Here is a 23,918-nt window from a genome sequence, read left to right on the forward strand (position 1 = left end):
AAATTTTTTATGACATTTATATTTTTAACTTATCCTATATCTGTGAGGATGATACTCTTGTCTCCTTCTTTACCATATGCTTTTTTTCCACTTTTTATTAAGAAATGTAACATGCATACAGAAAAATCACAGAACAGTTAACAGTACAGTTTAATGATTTTTTTTCCTTTTTTTTTTTTTTTTTTTTGTGGAGACTGGGTCTCACTCTATTGCCTGGGCTAGAGTGCAGCAGTGTCATCATAGCTCACTGCAACCTCAAACTCCTGGGCTCAAAGAGATCCTCCTGCCTCAGCCTCCTGAGTAGCTGAGACTAAAGGCAAGCACCACCATGCCTAACTAATTTTTTTATTTTATTTTTTTGTAGAGACAGGGTCTTGCTGTGTTGCCCAGACTGGTCTCGAACTCCTGGCCTCAAGCGATCTTCCCGCCTTGGCCTCCCTAAGTGCTAGGCCACCATGCCCAGCCTTTAATGAATTATTATAAAGAGAACACCTGAGTGTAACTATCACCCAGGTAAAGAAATAAAACCTTACTAGCACACTACAAATCTCTGGGGTGCCCTTCCGCATCAAAACCCTCCTCTCTCTCCCAAAAAGTAATCACTTTCCTAACTTTTGTGGTAATCATTTTTTGCTTTTCTTTATAGCTTTCTGCCTGTTTGCATCCCTAAACACTATAATTTCATTTTGCCTGTTTTTGATCTCCATCTGAGAGGGATCACATTGTGTATGTTCTTTTGTGTCTTGCTTCTTCCTCTCAATAGTATGTTTGTGAGATTCACCTGTGTTGCTGCAATTCATTCACTTTAATTACCATATAATATTCCACTGTATGAATTGTTATCTATCTACATATGGTTACTTTGTTTATCTGTCCTAATGTTGATGGCTAATTGGGTTGTTTCCAATTTAGGGCAATTGAGAACATAGTTGTTCCGAACATTCCTGGGCATAAGTGCCTGAGTTTAGTATATATTTAATAAAGGACTTTCTGGGTACTGGTACAAGTGCATCTTCCTCTTCACTCAATGCCAGATTGTTCTGTAAAGTAGTTGTACAGTTTGCACTCCTCCCAGAAACATATGGGCATTCTACTTGTCCACATTCTCACAGCACTTGAAATTGTTGAACTGCTTAATTTTTGCATTTTCTCCTTTTAGTGATGATGGATTTAAACAATTCACATTTAACTAAGATTTACTGAGTACCTACTAAGAAGTAGTGTCTGTACTAGAAACTTCTGTACATACTCAATCCTCATGAACTCACTATATCCCTATAAAGGAGATGATGTTCTCCCCATTTCATAAATGATCAAATTGAAGCTTGGCCATAGGCCTGAGGTTTCCCAGTGGTGGTTGTGACAGAGCTGAGAATTGAACCCAGGTCCGGCTGACTGTGAAGACTTCATGCTCCCCACTTTGCTGTGCAGTCTTCATCCCCACTCTTCTTCCCCACCCCATCATCTGAAAGGCAGCTGGCTGGGTTGGAGGCATGTTGGAGGCATGGCCCACCAGCAACTTGCTGGGGACCAAGCCCTGGCCTTGGCCTCACACACATACCCTGCATTAGCTAATAGAGTTTACCACCCAAGGGAACATAACAAGAGGGTCACATGGCACTGACCCAGCAGAACCACATTTCTCTTGCTATAAAGGATTTCTCTTCAATCCTTCTTAACTAGTTTCTTCTGTTTTGTTTAATACCCAGAAACCCACTTCCTTCTGTTACAGCCTTAGCCGTAGGGCTTCTGTAAGTCCTTTCGCAGTGGGATCTTTCCTCTCTTACTCTGAGCTACTTAATTCCTTTCTTTAAAAGTGTATGTTGATTAACACTGGGGCTCTTATAAAAAAAAAAAAAAAAAAGTGTATGTTGAATGCCCAGGTTGGGATCAACCTGGGAGAAAGAGCATAGGAACCAGGACACATGGCTGCTGAACTCTGCTCCCTCCCCACTCACCGGGCCATTTGACCTTCCTCAGTCTCAATTTCTTCTTCCATCAAAGGAAAGTGCTGGACTAGAAAATCTCAGAGGCACCTTCTAGTGTTAACATCTGTGACTGTGTTAATTTCTTCAACAAGCATTTATCAAACACCTGTGTGTACCCATTTACAAGTAAAACTTCTGGCCATGTCATTGATAGGTAAAATGCCACAAAGCTGTTTTGTTTCCCCTTGTTTACATGCTTGTGGATGTTCATCATTTCTTCATGGTGTACGTATTTCTAACCATTCCATTTAATTCTTTTTTTTAGCAAGGGCCATCTTTGCTGTTTTCCCACTAGACTAGAAGCTCAGTGAGGCCAGGGATTGTGCTAATTGGTTGGTTGTAATTGGTTGGTAATTGTATCTTTACCATAGCAGACACTCAGTAAACATAGAGGGAAGGGAGGGAGGGAGGATTGACCCTTGGAATCTTTCCATATCTGCGATGTCACTGGGCACTGAAACAGTCAACAGATAAGCCACAGTCCCTGTTCACAGAGGGTGCCATTGGTAGTAGGCTCTGACCTTTTAGTGAATCAGCAAATCACAAGAGCTGTAGAAAATTACATTATTTTTATTGAAGCCTTTTGCAGGTACTTTATGTAATTATGGCCCTGATAAAGGATGCCAAGTGCTCCTGAGTGCAAAGGAGAGAAAAATATTATAATTAAGTTACCAGACTTAGTTGGCTTGGAATCATAGAAAATCTACTGTTCTGGGAGATCCTTGTATCTGTTGAATTGGCATTGCTGTAAGGCAATCTGTTTCTGTTAGTTTTTGTTAGAGTGTTTTAGATATGCTCTTTAGGAAGATCTCATTTTCTTTACCTGGGTCCAACTCTGGATTCTGCTAAACTTCCTGGGTAACATGTGATTTATTATGAATATGCCCTAATAGATTTCCTTCCCGCAGTTATTACCACACCCCTTACTCAAGTGTAAAATACAGAACTTTTCTTTGCTCAACTCTGTTCTGTGCTTAGACAGTGCGACACCTTGCACTCATATGGCAACGTGTTGCCATCCCATAAAGGAGTCCGGGACTTCCAGACCTCTTCCTGTGGGGCAGGGGATCGGAAACAGACTACACGTGTCCCCCCTCTACCCTCTACTAAACTAAGTCAGATCACTGGCTGGGCTTGGAGGATCAGGCTGTGGATTTATTTTTCCTTTACCACTTCCCTTAAGGTATCCAAGGGATGAGGACTAATTTCTAGGTGGAGAAGTGAAATCTATTTTTCAAAGTGCTGGAATGGCTCTGTAATAGAGCCAGATGGACTCCTTCAGGTTGGATTTCTGTCTGAAAGGCTTGCATTTCTCAAGCAAGCTGGGCCTTGGAGAGGTTCTGAAGGAAGGCGGCAGGCACTGAACCGCGTATGGCCAGCTGCGCTTCTCCTCTGCAGGGTTCGGGGGTCCTGGGACGGCATCTGACCACAGCTGCTCTAGCCTTTGCCCTGTTTTAGTGGGGAAGTGCAGAGGGAAGAACTGTCCTCAGCTCTCCACCAGGCAATGCTAATGTCAATGAGGAGTTGTTCCAAAGGTAGGAGAAAGGTCCATCCAGTCTGGCTCCCCTGGGGGTCACTGCAGACTATGGTGCCCCTCCCCCTCCTCTTCCCTATCTTTTAGCAACACCTCCAGGGGGACCCTAGGGAGGCTGCTGTATCAACTGCCAAGTCATTCCCTGCCTTCAGGCTCCCAGTCACCCTGTGCTGTGCTAATGCCAAAGCTGTGAGGTTAAGCCCTGTGTATTTTTAAAAACCAGATGATAGACTTCCCACAGGCAGGGATATGTCTTAGCTTTTCTCCCTTCTGGGTTTACTGGAGCTGTTACAACAGCACTGCCAATGTCCGCCAAACATTGCCTGAGATTGAAAAACAATCTCTCACATATCCATGTGTTACTATTTTTCAATGGTACTTAGAAGCTGTTACAAATATTTATTAATATCATCATGAATTTTTCTCAATTAATGGGTAATGAAGTAGAACCACAATCATGGGAGAGGCCTTGGCACCTTCTGACATTAAAGGGGCCCTCATGTACAGAAAAGCTGGGCAAAGATATCTGACTGTTGGTTAGCCCTGTTCCAAATCCCTGGCTTCCTTTTCTTTGGGGATGAGGCTATGGAAAAATGCCACCACCTTTCAGCAGCAAGGGAATTCTGCCTTACTGGTTAGCGGGCTTGATGTCTTTGCACTTCTGCCTTTGTTGACCTATAATTGTCACAAGAAAGATTCACCTTGGGAAAAAAATATCCCTTTGGAAAAAAAAGATGAGCAGCATAATAAAGCTCTTAGCATTCATTCTGGATTTTATAACCACCATCATCACCCTCATTCTAATCTTGCATAACTTTAAAAAACTGAACAGTTGCTGAAAAGTGAATCACCTCAGGGATGAGACCCAAGGTTGGAGTTTTCTTCTGAAAGGATAATGTTTCAGAACAGCGGTTGGAAGGTGAAACTGGGTCTTGCCAATGGAGTCCTCAGCTGGTATTTGCCACCATTGTTTTGCCTGTGTGAGCCCTGTAATTATCTGGGGTGGACGGGTCTACTTTGCAAGCTGAGCCAAATGCTATCCTAATACTCCTAATACCCCCAGCCACTGCCAGTCTTGCTGGAAGCATCCGTGGATGCTGTTTGACAGTCATTTCTCTGTGGGGGTCACTGTGGATCATGATTAACCCCCTTGCTGTGTGCTCCACACTCCTGCTGCTGCCAATTGCCATTGTCCCCTGGATCTTTGCAAATGGCCAGTGTCAGGGCACCCCTGTGTGCATTCAGCCACACAGCAGGGGCAGCAGGCTGCACCGTGAGCCAGCAGTGGGCTGTGCCTTTGATTGCAGGCTTCTTCAGGCTTCCAGAATGTGCCTCCACCAATGCCCCTCTTTTTCTAAAGTAGTTTTGTACCAATGCCATGTCTTCACTTTCATTCTCTTTCTCAGGTTCCTTTAATTTGAACACCAGACTTTCTCCCCGTGCCCATTCCAGAAAACACTCCCACTGAAGAAGGATATATGTGAAGGCCAGGTTTTCTAGTGTTCCCGAGAGCCAGGCTGAGGCTGCTCTGTGGCTGCACCCGGAAAACTGCATCCCTGGACTCCTAAACCAGGCCTGAGCACTCTGCTGCCCTCCCCAGGGCTTTTATCCCCTTAACTCTAGCATTTTCTGCAGTTTGTTTTTATTTTTACCTCCCCGCCTCCATGTGTAAGACATTTGCAGGGACAGGATGGGAAGAGAAAAACCTTCGGTGAAGTCTCAAGAATTATTTCCTGATTAAAGTGAAAACATACAGTGACCCCAGTTATACTGCTCATCTCACAGCTTAAGATGCCAAGAAATAACCGTGACATTTGTGAAATAGGATAAAGTTACTGACTAGAAGCAGAAAGACACACCAAAACTGGCGGAGCAGCTGGCCAGCGACAGTGCCCTCCCAGCACACTTCTAGTGCAATGGAGAACCTCTAAATGCACGGGCTCCAGCCTTCCCTAGTGGGGACACCCAGACATCCCCAGAAAAGGGTGAAATTCAACACAAAGGACCAGGAAGGGACATCTCTAACTTCCACACATGATTAGGTCTATTCAGGTCGGAATGAACACTTCCTCATCATCCCTGCTGAGCCCGCGTGAGGGCTGCGGGACAGGCCTCGCCCTCATTTCCAGGTGGGAGAGCAAGGCCGGAGGGTCAGGCTTGGGCAGAACAAGGCTAACATCTCAACCACAGCTCCTGACTCCAAATCATCCCTCCCAGAATCCTCCTTTACCAAGAAAATGTCTTTTTCCACTACCTTTGGCACCTGTCATGAGGCAACTTGTTCTGGCAGGCGTTTGTAACTCATTGGTGCCACTGTCTTACTTAACTAGAGAATGACATCAGGATTGGAAGCATGCTTAGAGCTCACCCCACAGACACTAGAACACTAGGGCACTTCACATGTGCCTGGGTAGCGCGGTGTCATGGGGTTCACTGACACCAATCTTTCTAGAAAAGCAGCTTTCATCTGCAGCAGGCAGGGTGCTCTACTCATCTTATCGCCTACCTGCATTATCACAGTGAGGTGGGTCACAACCAGAACCCCTGTTTTGCAGGTGCAGAAGAGGCCAGGGAAGAGAGGAAGCTGCAGAAACACCGTATTCCTTCCCACTGGTTACCTTCCCTGTCAAACTTCACAGCTTCCTCTCGCTTTGGCCAGCACCTCTTATTGTCTTACAGGGAACTCTAGAAAAAAAAGAAAAACATTTCTCTACATAAGTTACCCAGAAGAGCAAGCTGGCCACGTGCTGGCAGGTCGTGCTGGCAGGTCCTGGTTTCTTTAAGGCAGAGCAAGTTTTCCGAGGGCCGTCCCTTGCGGGCCTGGAAGAGAAGGTCTTTGTCTGATTCCCTGTTCTCCTTCTGCCATCTCGTGGCTGTGAGCTGAGCACACACGCACATTTCGGTCTCCGTCGCCCACACTCCGCCATCTCCCAAGGTTGGATGGGCGAAAGAGGGGAAAGCCAAAAAGAGAGAGAGGAAGAGGGAGAGGAAGTGGATGGGGTAGTGGAAAGAAAATGTGAGACATCTGCGGGTAAGGCTTTCATGGCGTGTTCTTCCTCAGATCGCTGCACCCTCGGCTCAGCTACACAGACGTGTGGCAGAGACAGCAGTGCAGTTCCATCGACGTTTTGTGCGTGCCTGCAAGGTGCTGGGCACTGTGCTAAGGGTTGGTCTGCAAAACAGGCGCTCAAAAGATCCACTCTCCACCGCCCTAGGGAAGTTTATCAGTATTCACTTTAGAATGTACTTTATTATCCCCCCAAACAACGGGCTGTTTTCACACACATCCTTTTTCTTCTATGGCTGTGGCTGGGTCTCATGATTTGATCACTTTTATTTGTGCACATGATGAAGTGAAGGCACCTATAAAAAGTTCTTGGATCAAATATCATTTCTGTTTCCAATGCCATTTTTTAAAGTTAAACTTTTTTTTTTTTTTTTTTTTTGAGACAGAGTCTCACTTTGTTGTCCAGGCTAGAGTGAGTGCCGTGGCGTCAGCCTAGCTCACAGCAACCTCAAACTCCTGGGCTCAAGCGATCCTCCTGCCTCAGCCTCCCGAGTAGCTGGGACTACAGGCATGCGCCACCATGCCCGGCTAATTTTTTATATATATATCAGTTGGCCAATTAATTTCTTTCTATTTATAGTAGAGACGGGGTCTCGCTCTTGCTCAGGCTGGTTTTGAACTCCTGACCTTGAGCAATCCGCCCGCCTCGGCCTCCCAAGAGCTAGGATTACAGGCGTGAGCCACAGCGCCCGGCCTTAAAGTTAAACTTTTGTTTTGAGGTAAGTATAAATTCACACAGAGTTGTGGAAATAATATGAGAAATCCCATGTAAACTTAACCCAGTTTCCCCTGATGGTAACAGCTTGCAAAACTACAGTCTACTGTCACAATTGGGATATTCCCATTGATACAGTTAAATTTCAGAATATTTCCATCCCCGCAGGCATCCCTCCTGTTGCTCTTGTGTCATTGCACCTACGTCCCTCCCACCACACCCACCGTGTTCCTAACCCCTGGCAACAACTCATCTGTTCTCCATTTCTATAATTTTGTCATTTCAAGAATGTTACATACATGGAATCATACAGTCTATATAATTTAGGGGCAGTGTGTTTTTTTTCACTATGCATAATTCTCCGGTGATTCAGCCAAGTTGTTGTGTGAACCAATAGTTTGTTCCTTTTTATTGCTGACTACTGCTATTCCATGGTATGGATGTACCACAATTTGTTTAATCATTCACCTACTGAAAGACACTTTGGTGGTTTGCAAGTTTAGGTTATTACATATAAAGCTTCTAAGAACATTTGTGCACATGTTTTTATATGAAAGTAAATTATTTCCTCTGGCATGAATGTGCAGGACTCTGATTGCTGGGTCATATGGTAGTTGTGTGTTTAGTTTTTAAAGGATCGGCCAAACTGTCTTCCATGGCTTAGAGAAGGGGTTTCCCAGCTTTCATCCTCAGCTTCTTGGTGGAACCCATGGCCATGCAAGGTTAAGGCCTCAGCTTGGAGAAAGAGAATGAGGATTTGCATCAAGTGCAGATTGGCCCGGCTCCTCTGCAGTCCCTTCTCCCAGGGCAAGGCTTGTGCTGGGGGAGGACCCAAAGGACAATCTCCACTCAGCTTCACTTACACAGATGGAGCAAAAAGCACAAACACAAACACAAAGGCAGTGAGTCTTGCAGTGGAAAGCCTGAAGGTGAAAGATGAGCCACTCCAGACCAAGGTTTGGGAACAGGAATGGAGGGGTGACATCCAGTCATCATCTGTGTCTCTGAGATCATGGGCAGGTTCCTCAGGGCCACCTCTACTCGTCTTGCAGATGGAACTGAAGTGTCTGCCTGAGGAATGGGCAAGAATGGTCATCCCTGTGACCCAGCATCTCAGAACTGGAAAGGAACTCGAGGCTACTGGTGGATGACAGTTATAGCTGGTGAATGCCTCCTCTGTGCCGAGTGCTTTGGGTAATTATCTCCGATGCCCACTATACCCAGCAAGGTGGGTATTCTTCCCCCCTTTTACAAATGGGGAATGGAGGTTGAGCAAGGTTAGATGACATGCCAGGTCACACAACTATCAAGAGGCAGAGGAGGCATTTAACCCAGGTTTCTGACTCTAAGGCCAATAGCCTGACCTGGGTAAACGAGACAACCAAGCTCCACAAGAACTGGGCTTTGTCTTATCATGGAGCTGAGACCCTCACCGGCCTCTCTTGGACTCAGCCCAGACCGTTTCTGCACACATGCAGCCTGGAAAGAGGGGAGTGAAAGCAGAAAACAGCAGCTAGGCTCTGGGAGGACTTTGGTGGGGCAAGTGCAGGCTGTGAGGTCGAGAATGGACAGCTTGAGGACACCCTGCCCCCACCCCTGCAACCATGGGGCACAATTTCTAGACTTGAGGCAGATTTAAAGGGGACTGAAACTCAGTGGCACAAACTGGGGACAGACCAGAGCCTTGGAGGAGAAAGCTCTTCCTGGGTCAAGTGTCACAGTGGGTTTAGAGAGACACATAGGCTGCAGATCCAGTTCAGCCTGAATAAGTAGCTGTGGCTTGGGCCCCTCTAGGAGCTGGTCACAGTGGGAAGAAGGTCCTGCCTTCAGCCAGCATCGGGTCACCCTGGGACCCTCTAACCTGAGCTACAACAACAGCTCTGGGTGTCAATATCTTGCCCTCTCCTCTGTCTCCCTGGAGGAGTCCCCTCCCAACCACATCACAGCAGATCCTTCTCCTCCTTCTTCTCCAAGTATGACTGGGGGCTACGAAGTGGAGGTCTAAGGTAGGGGTTTAGCTCACCCACACATCAGGTGTTTATTTTGCCCCAAATTTAATTCTGCTTTACCATGGTCCGAGCATTCTTTTTGTACTGTTACTGATAAATCTGATTATGTCAGTACCACAAAAGTGTAAGCAATTATTTTTAATTCTACAAACTATGTTACTCTAATCAACAGAAATCAACTGATACTTCTTTAGCAATTGAATTTTATATTCTGCATGTTACAGAGTTTGGTTAAAACTATGATAGGTGATTAGTGCAAAATGAGGGACACATTTGGATGATAGCAGCAGTTTTTACACTATGCACGCTGAATTTGGGGTTCTAAAGAGGAATTGTTAAGTCTGGGAGGACCAAATTATATCCCATTTCTCTCCAAACAGAATATTCAAATCATTACAGCTCCCTCTGCTGGATTTCCAGAACACTCTGTAGTTCCGCGTGGTACTCCACACTGTGCCCTGTGTTGATGCGCTCGGTGCTCCTCTAAGCCCCAGGAGATGAGGGATGCGCCTTCGTCTCGCCCACGGTGCCTGTCCCTCTGCACTCTCTCTGCCTTTCACTGCGCGTCCTGCCTGACTTGACTTCCCCGTTTTTCCAGGATACCAGGGCAGGTTCCCTTTTGGCACTTACCACTTTATATTCGAGTGTTTTCCCTGAAAGGTCATAAACCCATCGTGGCTAGAGAGTTTGTCTCAGTAACCTCAGTGTGCCTGGCTCCTGGCACAGAACAGACAGCAAGTAAATGATGAATCAATGAATGAATGATTAGTGAGTAGCTAGACACCATTTTTTTTTTTTTTTAGTCAGAGTCTCACTCTGTTGCTCAGACTAGAGTGCCATGACATCAGCCTAGCTCACAGCAACCTCAAACTCCTGGGCTCAAGCAATCCTCCTGCCTCAGCCTCCCGGGTAGCTGGGACTACAGCCATGCGCCAACATGCCCGGCTAATTTTTTAAATATATATATATTTTTTTAGTTGGTCAATTAATTTCTATTTTTAGTAGAGACAGGGTCTCAAACTGCTGAGCTCAAACAATCCTCCCACCTCAGCCTCCCAGAGTGCTAGGATTACAGGCGTGAGCCACTGCGCCTGGCCATATACACCATTTTTAACAGTTTTATTTAGATACAATCCATGTACCATAAAATTCAACCATTAAAAACACACAGTTCAGGCCGGGCGCGGTGGCTCACGCCTATAATCCTAACACTCTGGGAGGCCAAGGCAGGAGGATCGCTCAAGGTCAGGAGTTCGACACCAGCCTGAGCAAGAGCAAGACCCCATCTCTACTATAAATAGAAAGAAATTAATTGGCCAACTAAAAATATATAGAAAAAATTAGCCAGGCATGGTGATGCATGCCTGTAGTCCCAGCTACTTGGGATGCTGAGACAGAAGAATTGCTTGAGCCCAGGAGTTGGAGGTTGCTGTGAGCTAAGCTGATGCCATGGCACTCTAGCCCAGGCAACAGAGTGAGACTCTGTCTCAAAAAACAAACAAAAAAACACAATTCAGTGGTTTTTAGTACATGCACCGAGTTGTACAATCATCACCACACCTAACACACCTAATTTCAGCTGTTTTCATTACCCCTAAAAGAAACCCTGGACCCATTAGTAATTATTCCTCTTTTGTGCCTCCACCCTTGGCTATATTTTCTATCTCTATAGATTTGTGTATTCTGGACATATCATATAGAGTCATATAATATGTGCCCTTCATGACTGGCTTCTTTCATGTAGCATAATGACTTCAAGGTTCATCCATATTGTACCATGTATCAATATTCCTTTGTATGGATACAGCAATTATGTTCATCCATTAATCAGCTGGTAGACATTTGGATTGTTTCCACTTTTTGGCTAATATAAATAATGCTGTCTACAAACATTCATATATAAGCTTTGTGTGTACATATGGGCTATATAGTAACTTTATGCTTAATATTTTGAGGAACTGTCAAATTGTTTTCTAAAGCTGCACTGTTTTACATTTTCACCAGTATGAGGGGTCCAATTTCTCCACACCTTTGCCAACATTTTTTTTAAGAGACAGGGTCTTTCTCTGTCACCCAGGCTGGAGTGCAGTGGTGTGATCATAGCTCACTATAACCTTGAACTCCTGTGCTCAAGCAGTCCTCCCACCTCAGCCTCCCAAGTAGCTAGGACTACAGGCATATGCCACCATGCCTGGCTAATTTTCTAAAAAAGTTTTGTAGAAGAGGCGGGATCTCACCGTGTTGCCCAAGCTAGTCTTGAACTCCTGGCCTCAAGCGATCGTCCTACCTTGGCCTCACAAGTGCTAGGATTACAGCCATGACCCTCTGTGCCTGACCCTTGCCAAGATTTTAAATTATCTGTCTCTTTGATTCTAGCCACCCTAGTACGGTGGAGTGGTATCTCACGGTGATTTTGATTTGCATTTCCCTAATGACTTAGGATAGTGAGCATTTTTTCATGTGCTTATTGACCATTGGTATCGTATACTATCTGATCGAATTATAAAATATCAGAGCTTCACAGAAAATAGAGCTCAGATGAGGCCCAAAGAATAATGTTAAGTGGCTTACCCAAGGTTATGTGCACCAGGTTATTTACTGTTAGTAGCAGTACAGGGTCTAAAATGCACCCCTGGCTCCCAAGCAGTGCTCTCTTCCTCCCACCTGCCCCTGTGCTCAGGCTGCCCTGGATCTCCGCCCCACTGGAGGAGTGAAGCAGCTGGATTCCTTATGGGTCAGGATACGCACGTGCTCTGGTGCTGCTTAGTTTTTATACCTTACCTTTTCTTCTTTGGTTGGATTGATTTCATCTCTGAAAATAGTTTTCTCTGGGTGTAGACTTTAGACTTGAGAAAATGTTTTTTTTTATATAACTTGCATCTGCTTAAAGTTTTAAACAACTGATGGCTGAAGTCCAAGCATTAAGTAATTAATTTGAAGCAGCTTTCTTAGCCACCTGAGTACCAGTGAGGATGGGTTTAAAGTCACAGGATAAATTTAAACCTGTCTGTGTAAAATTTTCACTGTGACCAGGAGCATGAAAACAAAGTTAAGAAGCATTTACAGTCCAGGGATGCTTGGGGGCAGTGACAGCAGGGTGTAGGTACGAATGTTGAGGTCTGGGGGGTGTGGAGATGTGCTGGCACCACTAAGCCCTCCCAGAGACATGCCTCATGTGTCCAGAGGTGAAGCTGAAGAGAGATGCCATTCTTAGTGTGAATTCTCAGAGAAGAATCTGGGCTTCAGCTGAGAACAGAAATGAAAAGGGCGGCCCTGAGGCCCTGACGCTTGGCTGGTGTGTAGTCAAGATTGGCCAGATTATGCTGCAGTGACAGACACCACTAGAAATCCCCATCACTTCTCAGACTGTCATTTTATTTCTTGCTAATGCAACATTTGCCATGGCTGGATCTGTATTCCAGGCTATTTTATCTTGATTGTGTCTTTCTGTCTTAACATGGCATTTCCAGGTTTGGCATGCAAAAGAAGAGAGATCTAGAAGCTTTCAAACCAGCTAATAAGTGCTTCACCTAGGAAGTGACATGTGTCACATCACTTCTGCTCTCGACCAATTGCTCAGAGCTAGTCACATGGCCTTGCCTAACTGTCAAGGGGCCAAGAAATGCGACCCTCCTGTGTGCTTGGAAAAAGAAAACTGGATATGGGCAAGCTATCATAATGTCTGCATAGCTGGAGAAAGGGCTTTGTTTTGGACCCTGTGCCTCCTAGGGAAGCACTGGGAGGTACTTTCGTGTCTATGAGACTATCCCATGTGATAGGGTACAGAGGAAGTTTCTAGAATCGACAGGTGAGGCTGGAACAAAGGGGAGATTCATGCTGAAGATGATCAAATTAAATTTTATTAGCTATATCACCTAGATTCCAAGTACTTTCTGAGTTTACTATCTGTATCCCCCCAAACATTAATAAAGTCTTTGTCTTAGGTAAGATTTGGGAAACTCAATAAGTGAGGCTCATCCTAGCCTGAGGCAGACTCTGGAGAAGGTGATATTAAGGGCAGGAGACAGCCAAATGCTCCAGACAAGGTTGGCCAATCTTAGAGAGTCTATTTCTAATTTTGATGTAGATTGTTTACCTTTCCTTAAGGAATAATATGATTAACATACAGATTCTCCTATCAAAATAACCACCTTTTTTTTTTTTTTTTTTTTGAGACAGAGTCTCACTCTGTTCCCCGTGGTGTCAGTGTAGCTCACATCAACCTCAAACTCCTGGGCTCAAGCAATTCTCCTGCCTCAGCCTCCCAAGTAGCTGGGACTACAGGCATGCGCCACCATGCCCGGCTAATTTTTTCTATTGTTAGTTGGCCAATTAATTTCTTTTTATTTGTAGTAGAGATGGGGTCTCGCTCTTGCTCAAGCTGGTCTCGAACTCCTGACCTTGAACAATCCTCCCACCTCGGCCTCCCAGAGTGCTAGGATTACAGGCGTGAGCCACCATGCCCGGCCAAAATAACCACTTTTTAAAAAGCTCTCACATCATTATATCCCACACAGCTTCTAGCAGAGTACCTTGCCCTAAGAAGCACTTAGCAATGTTTATTCAATAAATTAAAGAATAAACCAGAGGAATGAGAACTATTAACTATCCACTGTATTCCCAAAGTCCAGATCATCCTATAAGTTTCTCTGGAGTCATCCTTAACCCCAGGGTGGGTAATAAGGACTGGGAGAGTCTAGAACTGACCCAGTTACTGTAGACATGCTCAGGACAGGCCAAGAGTGCTGGCATCATATTTGCTCAAACTGCTTCTGTCTTCAGATTGTCAGATCTGTCATTCAATCCAATAACTAACCATCCACCGAGGCCTGTCCTGCACTGATACTTACTTTGAACCATTTCTCAATCATGTATAAACACGATTCTAATGTCTGTCCCTTCTTTTATGTTCCCAACATCACTGGCCCTTGTGTATGTATTGCAGCTGTGTGAGTGCTTGGGTCAGTATCAAGGCAAGAAGATATTTCAAGGTCAGACGACTGGGTTGAGAACAGTGCCATTTTAGACACACTGAGTTTAAGGAACATTCACGAGGAGAGATCCGGTAGGCAGTTGGAAGTCCAAAATAGGGGACTGGGGGAGTCAGAGATGGGAATACACATTTGAGAATCATCTGCATCAGTTGGTATTTGTTGCTATGGACATCAAGAAAAGAGTGTGAAGATGATGCTATGTTTGAAAGCACTTTGTATAATATTGGGTTGTTTTTTTTATAATTATCATTTTTAAATGGATCCAAGAAAGAACTTAGCGGGTGAGAAAAGGAAAAGGAGCCAGAAGCTTTCAGAGAAGGAGGACTTGAAAGACAGGAGAGCCTAGAGCACAGAGCTGCAAGGGCGGGGCTCGGTGGCCAAGTGCTAACTGCAGCAGGAGATAAAGAGGATAGGCAAGGCCTCTGCAGGCAGCAATTAGGCTCAGGGTTGGAGACAGGAAGACAGGTTGCACTAGGTAGACTGGCTACTGTCTTCTCCTATATTCAAATTCCCACCCAGCTTAGCCCCACCCTTCCCCTGCTTAGCACCCTCCTGCACTGCAGCTGTAGACACCAGCTCTCACCACTGCGTGCCAGTGAGCTCACGGAAACCCACTATCCCCTTTGCAGTAGACTCAGCCTTGTCCAGCTGTGGTCCAGCGACCCCTGAGGGACCTGTGACTCCTTCAGTGAGTCCATGAGGTCAAGGCCATTTTTTATAAAACCGTTAAGACATTATTTACCTTTCTCATTCTCATTCTCTCTCAAGTATACAGTTGACTTTTCCAGAAGCTATGTGACATGTGACATCGCAACAGATTGAATGCACAGGTTTCTCAGATATGAGAATCTAGCTGGATTCTACTAAGCCAGACATTGGCAAAAACTTAAAACAATGCCACTTTTCTTACTTTTTTGTTGCTATTTTGGAAAATAATTATTTTTCATAATGCTATTTATATAATATGTATATCGTTATTTTTAATGAATTAAATATTTAACAATTTCTCAGTTTTGATTTCTAATGCTGTATTGTAACATATTTCCCACACACATAAGAGCTCTTTGGGGTCTGCAATAATTTTAAGAGTGGAAAGTGACCCTGAGACTAAAATGTTTGGTAGCCACGGTTAAGTTCCTTACCTTCTTCCAGCTCTAAGCCTTTCTCTGAAACCCCTTCATTCCCCTGACCCAACTCTTCTGCTGTGCTCTGACACCCAGTCTCTCATCAGCACCCTAGTTTCCTGCACCTGCCTGAACTTTCTGCAACCCCTCATTGCCAATTCAGAAAATGCTTGTTGTTCTGCACCTCCCTGGGAGTCCCATGAGCATGGGAGGTGCTTAGCACTCCTGCTGCCTGCCCTGGGCTCGGCCTTGCAAGCTACTTCAATCATCCCTGGCAGAGCTAATCACCCCTTATCCCTTTTCTTCAAGTGCTTATTCCAGATGTTTCCCTCTCCTCTCTTTTTAGGGACCTCTGGTGCATTAAGCTGTGTTGACTGTGTACTCTTGGCTTCTGACACACTGATGCCATTTGTCCATGCAAGGCTCCTCTTTTGTTTCTCCTCTCTCATCTACCATGCTCCATATCTCATTTCCTTCCTCCCAGAAGCATCCACTCTAGTGTATTTATGTTGTTTCTCTCTGAGCTATCTTCCATAAACATAGATTTTGTGTGCCCTAGAAAAAAAATCTTTTGTGTTGTTTTATGTGTGGGATTCTAAATGTATATTAATGTTATTGGGTCTACTTTGCTCTCAACATGGCCTTTGAGCCTTGTCCATGTTGCCACATGTAAATTTAGCTCATGGCTTCTGACTACTGTAGCAGGTTCCATTGCCGGCAGAGCCCACCTGCCTAGCCATTCCCCCAGGGATGGGCCCCCAGGTAGTCTGTCTCTTTGATGTTCAGTTTTCTCATTAAACAAAAATACTGGTAGTAATAATACTCCTTTCCCAGAATCATTGTGAAGATTAGGTTTTCAAAGTTTGCCAACCACTGTGATTCCAGTTCTTTGCCATCATCTACGGTGCTGTGAAAAACAAAACCCTTGTACATGCCCCTACATCCCCATTTTCATATTTCAGCCTTCAAGTCCCACAATGACTCCAAAACAGGGTTATCACTGTTACTACTATGCAGGGAAGGCCAGAGAGCACAGGAGCTGGTCAGAAGACATGCGTGTGTTCCAGCTGTGCTACCTGGGGCAAACCACGGAACCTACTGGAGCCTCGGCTCCCTCACAAGCAGGCAGTAGGAATGATCATGGCTCCCTCAGAGAACTGCTGTGGATGAACGATAGGGCAGGAGCAACTACTTTATAAACTAGAAAGTGCTGCCTGGTTAGCTCTCAGGTCATTAAATATGAAATGTGCAATTTCGAATCAAAAGTGTAGTTTATCGTATCTCAAACAAGAAGCAGTACACTTAATCAAAGTATGCGCCTAAAGTATCGACGCTGTTTCACCATCTTAATGGTAGCTTGTTTACTCCAACAGCAAAGAAGCCTGGACAGCAAGTGGTGATGAAATTGCAAAAGGTGTTTTCCACAGTTGTTGAGAATTGAATCTTTTTCCTTGCAAGAAGTGGTCCAAAGCCTGGAAGAAGTGGCAGTCAGTTGGTGCAGGGTCTGGTGAATACAGCGGATGACAGAGAGTTTCCAAGTCCTGCTTCTGTAGTTTGAGCAGCATTGTTTTTTGCGATATGTAGTCTTGCAAGAGCATTGGCCTGTCTCTATTGACAAATCTCAGCTGTTTAATCACAAGCATCCTCATCATTTCATCCAAATGGTTCAGTAGACATCTGCTGTAATCTATTGACCAGGTTTCATGAAGCTGTAGTGGATAATACGAAACAGACACTGTTAGCTTTCTTCAATGAATGTTCTGGTTTGGACTGTGTTTTGGCACTTCCTCTTTATCCAACCATTGTGTGGAACGCTTGCAATTGTCAAAAAGAATCCATTTTTCACCACAGGGAACAATACAGTGTAGAAATGGTTCGCCTTTATGTCGTGACAGCAAAGAAAGGCAAGCCTTGAGACGATTTCTCTTCTGATGCTCGTTTAATTCATGCGGAACCCATCCATCCAGCTTCTTTACCCTGCCCATTTGTTTCCAATGGTCCAACATTGTTGGAATAGTAACCTCAAACCTTGCTGCTAATTCACACGTAGGTTGAGCAGGATTAGCTTTCACTACAGCTTTCAGCTCATCAGTATCCACCTTGGTTTCAGGTTGCCCACATGGCTCATTTTCAAGATTAAAATCACCAGAACAGAACTTCTCAGACCATGGAGGTGCTGTGCGTTCATTAGCCACATCCTTCTGAAACACTTTGTTGATATTTCGAGCTGTCTGTGCATTGGTTACACGACAGAGCTCATATTCGAAAATAATTTTTGACTTACCCATGGTTTCACAAAATTGCTCTTAAAAAGAATTTGAAAGATAATCGCAAGCCAAACAGTGCTTTTAAAAGAATAAGGATGCGCCTTCACAATAAAAATGAAACAAGAAGTGTCAAAGCAAAATATCAAGCGATATCAACTGTCAAACTTAGTGCTTAATGAAATTGGACATTTCATGCTTAAAACCTAATGTTTTGATGGTGTGAGTGGGGCTGGAGAAGATAGGCCGAGCCTGAGTCTCCAGGAAGGGGCGGCGCAGGCACCAGGAGGTACCAGGGAGGGCGCTCTGGCGCCGCATCAGCCCCCCTTAGACGTGGAGTGCGCTGCCCTGAGGTGGGAGCCCCAGCTGCAGGCCCAGCTGCACCTGCTGACTGGCTGTGCAGCCATGGGCAGGGGCTCCACGGCCGGCCTGATCGGCGGTGATCTACCTTGCTGCACGCGAGAACCCGCCGGGGAGCATTAACCACCCTGATGCGGGGGCCCACGTCTCATGACACCCGACTCCCTGGGACGGGGGACCTGGGCCTCGGAATGCGCCCCGCTGGGAACCGCTGTTCTGCAACCCTGCGCGGTTCTTGGACTTCTTTTTATGTCAGTTCCTCACACTGACCACAAGATGGTGCCCGCTTTCTGGAAATCTCTGGTGTTCACCAGACAAGCAACAATCCATTTTCTGTATTAAACAATCCTGAAAAAATGGACTGGAATTTAACCTTCTCCAGCATTTCATTGAATCGTGCGCCATTGGTGTCTACTCATGTAACGTGTACCTTTTCCCTTCGGCCAGAAACCGTTGGGTTGAGATGTGTCTTCTGTTTTGCATTCCTCAAGGGCTTTAACGCAAAGCAGAAAGTAGGCGTGTATTACGGATTTATGATAATCATTAGTATCAACAACTAATATTCATTTAATCCTTTACCATTTGCAAAGTGCTTTTCACCAACTATCCTCAGAATTAACTCTGTGAAATGAGCATTTATAAGATGATAAAACTGAGGCTCAGAACACTACCTTGTTCAAGGTCACAAAGCAATGTGGCAGAACTAAATTTTCCTGACTCTGAGCCCTTCCTAATGCATCATAGAGCTCAGTAGTTAACTGCTGGGAATCTGGAAAGGCCAGCCCTGAGAGAGGAGCACGAAAGACAGATGTTGTCCTGAAGCCTCACACATGGACACGTTTGAACTGAGTGACCGGCTGAGGTGACAGATGGGAGGTTTCCAGTGAGACGCTGGCCTGAGTCAGTAGACACTTGACACAAGGACAGACTTTATCATTTTCTATACCAGAAAAATATGCTGTTATATGCTAATGGAGAAAGCTAATCTTAATTCTAATTTAATAAAAAGTTATAGACTCATCTCCAAAGAAAATCCTTTTCTAACAGCCAAGTGATATCTTGTGAGATTAATGGCTCTAATAAAGATAATTTACAAGGCCACTTACAGACTTGCTGCCAGACAGATTCCCGTCACTGATCAGGAACCCAAATGTCAGACACACAGGACCCCAAACCTTTGGGATTTATTTTTTTTTAAACTCAAATAAAAGGGGCTACCAAGAGTAGGTTCAAGTTACATGAACTAGGAATACTGTTTTTGGGCCAGAGGCAGTAATGGAAAGTTGGGTTTTTTGTTTGTTTGTTTGTTTTTAAAGACAAGGTCTCACTCTGTTGCCCAGGCTGGAGTGCAATGGCACAATCATAGCTCACTGCAACCTTAAACTCCTGGGCTCAAGCGATCTTCCTATCTCAGCCTCCTGAGTAGCTAGGACTACAGGCCTGTGCCACCACACCTGGCTAATGTTTTCATCTTTTGTAGAGACAGGGTCTTGCTATGTTGCCCAGGCTGTCCTCAAACTCCTGGGCTCAAGTGATCCTCCTGCCTTGGCCTCCCAAAATGCTGAGATTATAGGTGTGAGCCACTGTGCCCAAACTGAAAGTTTAATAAATTACTGTTTTGATAATTTTATTGACTTCAATGTATATCTTAGCAATCTATTACTCTGTTTTAGCCATAGCTGTGTCTCAGCTTCCCTGTCTATAAAATGGTGATAACAGTAACTATCTCATAGGACCATTAGGATCAAAAGAGTTTATTTATAAAGCACTTAGAACCATGTGCAGGACACAGTAAGCACTATATGTTTCTTAAATAAATGGATACGAGTACATCCACTTATATATTTTACAAGTGAAATTTTAATTTTTTTCAAAATTCCAACTAATTTTAAAATGTTATTTTGCATACTTATAAGTATAGGAAATACACTTTGAGAAGATTAAAGTATTGCCTTATGATTAAAATCTGAAATCCCACTGAAAATAAATAAGCTTGATTAAAATGATGCTACGGTCTTTTTGGCCTCAGAACAAGGTTAAAAATTACTTAAGTCCATCATGTTTTTCATCTCATGATTACTGATATCAGCAAACAACCTCATATACTGCTTAAAGAAATACAAGAATAATGTAGCGATCAGATTTTTCTTTTTCTTTTCCTAAGGAATGTTTTCCTTTTATTTCAACTTGACATCTGTTAAGTCTGGGAACTCGGGATCATTTTGAAGGGAGTCTGTGGTATAATGCACCTTCTCCTGACTCTAAAGACATCCTCATCTGGGTTTCTAGGTGAGTGGGAACCTTCCACAGCACTACTCAGCTCAGACCTCCATCTTGAAGTGCACATACAGCATTCCAAAACAGAGCATTTGCTCTGACAGATTTTATGCAACCCCGTGGAGAAAGACTGGAATGCTGAGAATGTAACAGGGGCAGGACTCCGAAGACAGACATATGAATTGAAAGAAAAGTTGCTCTCCAATCTAGGGGTTGTTTTTCATGTTTCATTTTGGCATTACTTTTCTTTTAGTGGAGCTACCACATTGTTTCCAGGTAAGGCTATTCTTGAAGACTTTTGTTTCTTTTTCTTGTATGCTGGTTTATGAAACAGATTTTGTGGATTTCCAGCAACCATGGAACTCCTTTCTCCCCTCTGGACACAGGTATAGAGCCTCACTCTCTGCATAAACCCTCTCCCCGAGGAGAGAGCCTCTTCCCTGCAGCCTCAGCCTCTGCCACCGGGCCTGGGGATACAAAAGTGGACACATGCTCCAGTTACTCAGGTAGAGCCTGAACTCCAGTTTTACACTACAGAAACAATATTTCAAAAGGTGTTTAAGTTTCTTAGTACCAAAATCACAGTTTAGGGCAGCTATACTGAGAATTATGTAGGCTTTTATGCATTGAACCAGGGCCCTAACATTACATTATTGTTTCTGTGGAAAAATGAAATTTTATTCCAAATACCTGACCTCAAATGAAATTTTACAGCAGAACTTGAGTGGGGGACTGTTCTACACACACCCACACGCTCAGGGACAGTTCATCTATCAATCATGTTGTCCATCTGTCTGTCCACTCATAGTGTTTTTAAAAATTGAGGCATAGAATAATTGTCAAAGTAATGTGAAAACCAAAAAGCTTAGATTTAAAGAATAAAGTTAAATATTTTATATTTATTGAGTTCAAAGCAATGGTTCTGTTGTAAATTCACCTTCAATTTTACTGAGTTTTAAAAAATGAATCAATATTTAAAATGACCTCTTTTTTACAGTGAGAGTAGAAGGCAGTGTGGTATAAAATATAGCACATGAGTTTTATAGTTTGTAAATTGTAAATCTCAGCCTCAGTTTCTTTATCTGTAAACAGTGATGATTATTTTCACTTTCTAGGACTATTTTTAAAACTGAGCTAATATAAATATCTAGCATTAAATTTGGCACATATTGGTTATTTCCCATCCTTTCTCCCTATTACTTAGCCTCTGGAACTCACTGTGTTTCATTTGAATAAAAATATTTTTAAACCACATTTAATTTTCAGAAGACTCAATTTAAACTTTTCTCTCTGCTTGGGTACCCATCCACCTATCTGCTTGACTTCATTAGGTTAATGTCCAAAATAGACTAATGTGGAAGAATATTAATAAATAGGTGCAAAGAGCTTACTTATGTTGATAATTATAAGCATTGTTTGAACTCACTCATCTATTCCTACCCTCCAAAATGCTTGATTGTCACAGACTTTGTGGATTTCCTTTTTCTTTTTTTTTTAAGGCTCTTTTTGAAGATTCTTTTAACAACCTCAACCCAAATTCCCTTTGTGACAAGTTAGCAAAGTCAGGTTTTACTGAAATGAATCAAGAAATGAGCTCAATGAAGGACAAATCAGATCTTATTTAAAGTAGGTTTGTCAAGAGTTCTGTCATTTCCTATTAGGTCTATCTCGCTGCAGAATCAGCAGCAAGGTTGGGGAGTGGCCTTCTGCACCTGGAGCAAACGCGCATGAGCACTGGGAAGGAGCCTGCTGTCTGTCCACCAGGGTCCCAGCTGGCCTCAGATGAGCAGGAGTCCACTCTGCTGCTTGGCGTGTCTACAACTCTGCCCCTCCCAACACTCTGTCACTGGTCCCCATTCCAGGCTGTCAGAGTTGGGAGAGCTGCCTACAGATCTGCCCATTGGTTGGAATTTAACACTTGTCCCTTACCTGATGGTGTCATAATGCTTGATTTTTTTCAGACAACTCTGTGACCACTTGAGATCAGGTACTGCCTACCAAGCTTGATCTTGGGGTAAAAAACATACTCTTTCTGTTGTGAGGAAACCTAAAGGATTGGGAGGTTTATTATAATTCACAGCCAAAAAAAAAAAAGAAAAAAGAAAAAAACCCCTCAAATCACATGTATAAATCCATATTCTAAAATGTTATTCCTTTTAATTTATAATAAGATTGGAAAGATTTGTGAATTGAATGAAACATGGGATGTTTTTTGGTATTCCCTCTTATAAAAACCACCACGCAACCAAAGCTTGGAGATATCCAGACGTCCCACATTTACTGTGTGTTTGCGTATTCAAGGTAAATTCAGGTAGTTTATTGTGAAGCTAAAATGTCTGGTTCTACATACATCTTCAGAAGTGATCATTTTAATTTTTTGGTGCAGAAAAAAGGCCAAATAAATAGGGAAGAAAGAGTAAAGCTCTAAAAATGATAAGTCTTTAACTTACTAATCCACTACATCTTTGACAGTGATTTTAGATTAAAATGGTCCAGGGGACAAAGTGCTTAATTAATGATGAGAAAATGATTCTTTCAAGTCCCACAGTATAGTTCTCCCTGCATTAGCCATTTGTCTAGAGTTTTATTCACGTGAAAGTGACAGTCAGTTACTTCTTGGTTCTGTCCCCTTCGCTCCAGTACTGTTCAGTCTGCATTTCTGTGAGTCGGGAAATCGTGCGATGAAATGCGAAGATTTCCTCTTCTCCGGTAAACATGGAGAGTCCTTCTGCTAAGTCCTGGTTACAAAACAGACAAACAAACAAAAACCCAGCACCAAGTAAAACTACCACAAATGAAAATTTATAGAACTTAGTACAGGTTTTTAAAAACTTTTTATATTTACCTATTTAGATTGTAAAATTTTCTGTAAATTCTTTTTCATATACAATCTCTTAGACTAGTGAGTCAACTGATTTAAACAGACAGGTAATAAACAAAACAAATTACCAGAAAGAAAACTTAAAAGGGAAAACTTTCTCCAAAAGTGTACACTGGAAATAAGTATTGTCAAAAAAACAGTAGTTCTGATAAGTTGGGAAGAGGCTGATGTAGGCCTCTGAAGCTTTATAGGCAAAGGGGGCCCAGGGTTCAGGGGATGCCCTAAGGATAAACCTCTGAAGAGCCTTTTCCAAACTGATGACTAAACAGTCCCAGTGCATCCTGGGTCCTGGAGAATGTACCCGAGATCTTCCTTTGCAAAGGCCGGAGCTGCTTTTGGTCCTCAGCTGCCAGGACATTTGATCCACCCTATCTAGGGACAAGCCGGGGAGCCCTGTCTCTGGGAGGCCAGTAAACACCCCAGACTGGTGATATCAACATGGGATTGTGGCCACTAAGTGGGCTTTGAACTTTCCTCTCTTTCCTTAGGGGTTTGCTGTTATGCTTTCTCAGAAAAGAAATTCTGGACTCCTATGTCCATCTTCCCCACTGAGTCACTGTGAACCTTCATGACCCTGAGGTCACATTCCCTGCTCTCTTCATATATTATTGGCCTGCGTGCTGAGCTTACTTTGCCCTGATCCTAGGAGAAAAAATTTAAGAGCCAATGGTTTAAAGGACTTTAGAAACTGATTTTATGTAGCCC

The 23,918-nt window shown here is 43.7% G+C and overlaps 1 protein-coding gene across 2 annotated transcripts in view; it reads right to left on the reverse strand.

Annotated features, from left to right (window-relative positions):
• Window positions 1-13,625: 13,625 nt before the first annotated feature.
• AFG1L (AFG1 like ATPase) overlaps window positions 13,626-23,918 on the reverse strand; it is a 182,149-nt gene continuing 171,856 nt past the window's right edge. Inside the window, exons 13-14 of one of the 2 annotated variants that reach the window (XM_076003078.1) lie at window positions 22,946-23,070; window positions 13,626-20,799 (exon numbers count right to left, since the gene is read on the reverse strand). In XM_076003078.1, coding sequence (XP_075859193.1) covers window positions 20,781-20,799; window positions 22,946-23,070 — 144 coding nt within the window. In that variant the 3' untranslated portion in view covers window positions 13,626-20,780. Of the gene's footprint in view, window positions 20,800-22,584; window positions 23,071-23,918 lie in introns of those variants that run through there. The other variant, XM_076003079.1, reaches the window with a different exon arrangement.

This window comes from Microcebus murinus, chromosome 5 (assembly GCF_040939455.1).
Source record: "Microcebus murinus isolate Inina chromosome 5, M.murinus_Inina_mat1.0, whole genome shotgun sequence".
Lineage (NCBI taxonomy): Eukaryota > Metazoa > Chordata > Mammalia > Primates > Cheirogaleidae > Microcebus > Microcebus murinus.